The 7,705-nt window shown below is 34.9% G+C and overlaps 1 protein-coding gene across 1 annotated transcript; it reads right to left on the bottom strand.

Annotated features, from left to right (window-relative positions):
- Nucleotides 1-2,416: 2,416 nt before the first annotated feature.
- Nucleotides 2,417-6,163, bottom strand: LOC104236326 (epoxide hydrolase 3-like). The gene is made up of 3 exons (XM_009790234.2): nucleotides 5,360-6,163; nucleotides 2,901-3,133; nucleotides 2,417-2,789 (listed from the first exon to the last, which is right to left on the bottom strand). The coding sequence occupies exons 1-3, from the start codon at nucleotides 5,822-5,824 to the stop codon at nucleotides 2,540-2,542; spliced, it is 948 nt and encodes a 315-aa protein (XP_009788536.1). The 5' UTR covers nucleotides 5,825-6,163; the 3' UTR covers nucleotides 2,417-2,539.
- Nucleotides 6,164-7,705: the final 1,542 nt, after the last annotated feature.

Genomic DNA, 7,705 nt, shown 5'->3' with positions numbered 1-7,705 from the left:
GGTGGCTGTTATGCAGTCTGAAATTGTTGCTCAAGAGGATAATCATACATGGGATGTTGTAGCTTTACCTGCTAGCAAGAAAATTATTGGATGCAAATGGGTGTACAGGATAAAGTACAAGGCATTAGGTGAAATTGACAGGTTCAAAACCAGGTTAGTTACCAAGGGCTATAGCCAGAGAGAAGGCATTGACAATCAGGAGACTTTTTCTCCTGATGGCAGAATGGTTGCAGTTAGGATAGTCCTCTCCATTGCTGCTGTTCAGCACTGGCACATTCATCAGCTAGATATGTCAAATGCTTTCCTCCAGGATGATCTTTATGATGAGATCTACATGGACCTGCCTCAAGGGTTTGAGAGCCAAGGGGAGCAACAACCTATGTGCAAACTCATCAAATCCTTGTATGGCCTCAAGCAGAATCCTAGACAATGGAATGCAAAGTTATTAGATGTTGTGTTACAGTTTGGATTCACTTAGAGTCAACATGATCATTCCCTGTTCATAAAGGGATCAGGAAGTGACTTGGTGCTCCTTCTAGTATATGTTGATGACATGCTGATTATTGGGAGCAATTTAGCACTGATTACAGAAGCAAAGTTTGCTTTGAAGCATGCTTTCAAAATAAAGGATCTAGGAGAATTAAGATACTTTCTGGGGATTGATTGCTAGGTCCAAGCAGGGAATGTTAATACATCAGAGAAAATACACTCTAGAACTTATCTCTAAGCTAGGAATGAGAGCTGCAAAGCCAACAACTACACCACTTGAAGCTTATGCAAGACTTACTACAAAAGAGTTTGATGATTACTTTGATAAGTCCAAGCCAGGGGAGGATAAACTACTGCCTGATGCAAGTGTATATCAGAGGCTTATAGGCAAGATGTTGTACTTAACAATAACAAAGCCAGATATTGCATTTAATGTGCTAAACTTAAGCCAATTCTTGCATAAACCAAAACAATCACACCTTGAAGCTGCCTTAAGAGTGGTCGAGTATGTGAAAAATCAGCATGAACAAGGAGTGCTCCTATTTAGCAAAGCTGACAAAAGAATCACAACTTACTGTGATGCTGACTAGGTAGCTTGCGCAAACTCTCGAAAATCTGTAAAATGCTTCCTTGTTAAGTTTGGTGATTCACTAATATCTTGGAACTCTAAAAAATAAAGCACCATATCTTGAAGTTCAGCTCAGTCAGAGTATAGAAACCTAACATCTACAATTGCAGAGTTAACATGGATTCTAGGGCTGTTCAAGGAAATTGGAGTAGAGGTGCAACTACCAGTTGAGATTCACTTTGATAGTAGGGCAGCAATGTAAATAGCAGCCAATCTAGTCTTTCATGAGAAAATCAAGCATATAGAGATTAGCTGTCATTTTGTAAATAAAAAAATACAGGAGGGACTGATCAAGACTGAGTACATTTCCACCAGAGAACAACCAACAACTTTGTTGACCAAATGTATTTGTACATTTGGATGCTAAATGTATTTGTACTACCTAGCTTGAGGGGGAGTGTTGACAGTAATGTGACTTAGGGAGTAGTTTTATATTATTTATGGTTATTTAGTTAAGTGATTAGTTAATTAGCTAAATAATTAGTTAGTTGATGACAATTAAGCATAGACTCTGTATAACGTAGTCACGTGTATTTCATTTCTGCTTTGAACTTCAATGAAACAGTTCCATAAGATCAGACCTCCCTTTGTCTCTCCTCTCTCTACATGTCGTCTTCTTCACTCTGCTCTCATCAATTCTTCACATTGAAAAACCTCTGCATTTGTCTTCAATCATCCTCTTCAAATCTTCAATGCTACAGAAGAATGGAACTAGTTGACCAAACCACTCAACATCCCAAGGACCGGCTAGAATGACCAACGACTAATTCATTTCTCACTCTCTTTTGGTTAGCGATCAGAATCATTTTCATTTATGTAATAAATTAATAGATCATTTTCATATGAATTCCATCTGATTATACTTCGATTTTGATTTTTAGCCATACAACATTGATAAACCCTATTTCACCATTTTTGTGGCATTAATTTAGATAATTTAATTTGGGATAAATTGTACTGATAATGTCGGTCTTAACAAGTTTTTCCATCGATTGATTCTAGCTATAACTCTAAAGTTTCTAAAGATATTCAGAAACATAAAGAAGGCTTCTTTTTTTTCTCTCAATTATTTGATAACTATTAATACCAATTTTAAGGTACTGTTTCCTTTCTCCCAGCAAGAAGCCCTTCATTGAGCACAACCGTAGCCAGCATTTTCGACTTGATTTGAGTTGGGAGAAAGAGAAGAAAGAAATTGGAGTGCTCAAGGTCGACGTGAGGGCACCTCTGATTTAGTTGTGGCTTTTGAAAATATTGTATGCATAACCCTTGAGTTGTAATTTCAGAAGCCAAGAGCAGTGAAACATCAAAAAAATGCAGATTAATTCATTTTCAGTTTGCCGATACCAAACCACATTATTCCAGTTTAGTAACCAGAATAGCAGTAAATCATAAGGTCATGAGCAAGCAACTAGAGTATGATCAGAACTTGTTAATGAAACCATGAATGTGAGAGTTAGTGTCTTGAGCTCTTTCTTGATTAATGAAATGGGCAGCTCCTTCCATCACAACCACATCTTCATCAAGCATAGGCACGTCCTTTTTGAAACCACCTCCGTGCACATACTCTTTCATTCCTGGTGTCGTATACACCAAGTCCAACTCACCAACCATGAATTTCACCGGAACCTTCACTTTTGCTCCTGTCCACGCAGCTGTCAGCTCCCAGTTCCTGCAAAAAAAAAAAAATCAACAATATAAGAAACATATATGAAATTTTTTACTTATAAACACACTAACAGTGTTACATTTAAAGAATGTTTTACACCATAATGGGACGTACAAGTCGAGTGCGCGGTAGTAGTTCAAACCTCCAGTGAAGCCCTTTTGGTCAAACTTGGTAGAGTAATACTTGAGGTCATCTTGAGAAAGCCAAGAAGGTAGCTTAGAATCAGGGGAAATGCCAAAGGGGTTTTCCTTGGGCAAGCAAGGGGGTCCTGGTTTTCTATCTGTAAGTATCTTTTTCAGTACTGCTTCGCTCCCATATTTGGCTATTTCATCTTCCATTCCCGGATCCTGTAACACAATCACCATGTCAAAATATACATTATGTTTCGGGATAGAAAACCATGACAACAATTACATCAGACAAACAGAGCTATTTCAAGCAAAATTAAGCTTATCTTTCAATTTTTTTTAACACAGCTTGAGTTCTATACAGAATAAATGATAAATGACCTGTTACAACAAGTTTGTTATACGAATGGTGCACAAAATTCATTATATTTTAGTGTAGTTAAGTTCAATGCCTTTTAATATCGGTAGGTCTAATTTCAATGGTGCAAACCTAATTCACATGGGGTTGGTGAAGTGATTTAACATTCCGGTAGAACAGCATTTATTGAGCCATGCATCAGGCACCGACTTGGCAAAATCATGCAAAAACCAACCCAAGGAAGAAAAAGAAAAAGAAGATGCACATGGGACAACAATAGCTCATCATATGGTTCAAAACCAGGTCATCCTAAGATTATAATCAAAATTATCTATACCACCATCTATATGAGATAGATAATCTCATAACTGCGATATGAAAGCTAACCTGAATTAGATAATACTTTTAAGCAGACATATACTAACAGATCGAATCCAAATTTTATATCGAGATAATCCACTTAATCCCTTCAACCAAACAACCCTAAGTATATAAGGGAATAATGATATGTTATGGAGCAAGTTGTACTTTGGACTTCTACTAAATTTCATATCTTTTTGATCGATCTAACATTGTATTTTTGTATTTAGCGCATATTTTAGATTTTTTAAAACATAATTAGGGGTGCGCGGTAGCTAGTTCAATCCTCCCGTGAAGTCCTTTGGTCATATATTTGGTAGATGGAGTATTATGTTCGGCTATGTTAACGAACTAAACTACTAGTATTACCAAAAAAAAAAAAAACTACTACTGGTACTAACAACTTAACCTGACATAGGCACGTCATATATACATTATTAAATACCACCACTACCAGCAATCTTAAATTCTACGTTAGTGCAACTAGTACATTGGACCCATTAAAATTTAGGTACAACATGAGGACAAATTGGAGGCACTGTCTTGGAAGGTCAAATTTGACAACAATAATGCCAACTTTCCATGTGCAATAAGGACTTCTGAATCTACCCTGTTGTTTTCATCAAGAACAAGTGGTCAATTTATTTACTTAGACAATATTTATTAAACTCCTTTTCTCTTTTGCTTTCAGTACTTGAAAAGCTTATATATCTAAAAGTTACAAGGAATACTAGAAGCCAGTTTAAATATTCCTTTCGTCTTGTGTTGTTTGCTTACTTTGGAAGAGAATAAGAGATGTAAAATCATTTTACTTTTCCAAGAATTAAGGGATATGCTAAGAATGTTTTTTTGTCTTTTACCCGATGTCCGGAGTATGCATTAAGCCTCAACTAAATTCAGATTTTAGCCTGGAAGCCCCATATCGGGAGTAACGTACTCCCTAAGGAAGGCGGTTTTATAGTCAATACTCGTACTTAAAATATTTAGTTAGGGATGAATGAGTACTTGTTACTCCACTGCAACTTTTGTTGATGCTTCGAATGGTTACTAGTAATGAAGAGATATGTCGAACTTTTTTTGCATGCAAAATAAATAAAGGTATGATACAGTATAAACAACATTTTACACTATTAGGGTATTTAAAAAGTAATTAAAAAACGATCTGTGAGTGAGTGAATATATGTTGAATCCTAAAAAGATAATGGTGTTGCCTACACGAAGCTGGATTAGTCAAAATTCCAGGCACGTACCATCGTTATTCAAAAGATGCGGAACAACTTTCCCCACCTATCTCGAAATTAACACACAACCAATAGATATGAAAGACCCCATATACTTCTAGCGTGGTCACAAATTTATTTATTTCTATATGTAATTTTTTTTACCAATATAAACAATATAATATCTCGTTGAAAGGTGTTTTCCTAAGTCTTTGAATTTGTGTAACTCCCCCACATACATGGATGAGCATTTTAACTTTATGAGTTCTAAATTTTAGAAGGACGATTTTAAAAATTACTAACTGACTTCTAAATTTAATATTTATAAATATTTAGTTAATTTCTTAATACAAGTATACTATTTGAATAAATTTTACTGAGTTCGGCCAAATCCTCCGCCCCTGCCCACTGTGTATACTAATCTAGCGATGCCATTAGATTAATCATATATGTAAGTGCAAAATAATCTTGAGAATTAATATCTTCTACTACATATCAAGTGCGTACCTGGAATCTGCACATGTAGTAATCATCTCCAAAGAAAGCTCTCATGGTAGGAATAGGCTTCATTTTTGGATGCCTTGGTCTGAAAGGCACAGAGAGACAAACATACGCCTTCACCAAATCAGGCCTGAACAAACACAAGTACCAACCTATCATGGCACCCCAATCATGAGCCACCAAGAAAACACTCTCCACTCCTAGCGACTCTATAAGCGCCACCAAATCCCCCACTACGTGAAAACAAGTATAGCTAGCTGCTTCAGCTGGTGCGTCTGTGTCTCCGTAGCCCCTAAGATCCGGCGCCACCGCACGGTAGCCTAAGTCAGCGAAGGCTACCAACTGGTGGCGCCACGTGTACCAGAGCTCAGGGAAGCCGTGGAGGAAGAGAACCACTGGGCCTTGACCCTTTTCAGCTACGTGCATGTTGATGCCATTAACGTTCACCGTTCTGTGCTCGATGCCTTCCATCTTTTCTCTCTTGTTCAGGATAAGACTGTAGTCGCTTTCTTTTTTGAAAGGTGATATATCATGTGTTTTTGTAGGGTAGTTTTATGAGAAGTTTTATTGTGAGGCGTGTGAGACTCTTTTTTGTCTTATAAATTTGTGAACCCTAGTCTTATACTTCAAGGTTACAAAAATACGAGACAAAAAAGATATATCATATAACTAGTGTCAATTGTTTATTGCATGAGCGACACAAAATAATTTTTTTCGTTGTTTTATTAAAAGGAAAAGGGAGGCAAAAGTGACGGATGAAAGTAATTAAATGCAGCTGCCGTATTAATTCGTCTTTATTAATAATTGTGCATTGGAAACGAGGGGCCGAAATGCATCTTAAAGATGGAGACCGCTGGACACTAATACCTAGTGGCTAAATGTAATAGGAACTTGTGTATAATATGACTGCCAGCCTAGTCATACCCCACATATTTCCCCCCTTTAATTTGTGCGAGGGCTGGTTGGCGTTGGAAATCAAGATTCATTAAGGATGAATTAATATGGTTAGTATAGGAATATAATTTAGTTTGATTAGATACAAAGTTTAATAAAAATAAAAAAATTAGAAATTTGTAATTATAAATATACCATACATAATATTTGTGTGCAAGACTTTTGAATATAGATATACTATAACATTTGTGTGCATATAAAAACTTATTATTAACGATAAACTATGAAAGTTTAAATTATGTTATTTTTAAATTTAAAAAGCTGCTATTTTTTTAAAACTGATTAAAAAGAAAATGTTAGTCATAAAATTGGTGCACGTAAAATAGTTGAATTGATAGCCCTACCACCGCTAATTTTTGTTCCCTTGACGACCATTTAATTTGGTTTCTGTTTCTCTTTCTCTCTATTTCGACTTTTTTGAAATGGTATTTATTAGACGCGAGATAGTAATTCTTTTTCATTTCTAGTGCATGATAGTACGTTTCAGTTGAGATACTCCAATAGTTATAATCCATGTTTAATAAATGGAAGGGAGCAAAGGCTAAATTTAATAAGTTTAACTTTTATTATTAAATATATTGTACCGTTAAAGTTATAGGTTTAAAACTTAATACTCAACTGTACTTTATGCTTTTGCTCTTAGTTAGTACACGCTGAAAGATAACTGCCATCTTCTCAATGTTCATATCTGTACTGAAAAGAACAGACCTCGAAGGATACATCACACCTATCCTTATCATTAGAAGTTTGACTATTTTGTACTAGTGGTGGCAAATAGGTGAATTAAAAACGGGTTGGACAAATGTATTTTATTATACAAAATTGTGTACACATTTTAGTTTACATGACGTGGTTTTGTTCAACAAGATATTTAAGATAATAGAAAGATTTTTATATTGTAATTTTATAGATACCATAATTACTATGTGACTATAAATTATAATATTTTAATACTTATTACTTAATATATTATAATATTTACATAATTATAATAGTTTCTTATTAAGAATATAATAAAAAATTTAAGAAGTTCAACTATTTAAAATATAAAAATATTTTTTCTTGAAACGAATTAATAAAAATAATAATGAAATGAAGTGAAATAGAGGGATTTGACTAGAAGATTCATTAGTAAGTGACATGTACCGAACAATCTCATCTTTCACGACATTATTTTTCTCATTAATCAGGTAAATTTGGCCTATAAAGTTCATTTTAGTTTTAAAATATGAAATTTTCGGCAATTGTACATGATTAACACGCATGATACGCATGATAAAATTCATACATTACTGACATATAATTTTGTCTTTGTTTTGGGATTTAATCTTAATGTTCAATTTGATCAACCCGATGAAATACTTCCTCTGACCCAACATTATGCATAACAAGGCTCAT

The sequence above is a fragment of the Nicotiana sylvestris genome, chromosome 1 (genome assembly GCF_000393655.2).
Source record: "Nicotiana sylvestris chromosome 1, ASM39365v2, whole genome shotgun sequence".
In the NCBI taxonomy this organism is placed as follows: Eukaryota; Viridiplantae; Streptophyta; class Magnoliopsida; order Solanales; family Solanaceae; genus Nicotiana; species Nicotiana sylvestris.
Note: the sequence above shows the minus strand (reverse complement) of the source record. Positions and strands in the feature narration are given on the sequence as shown.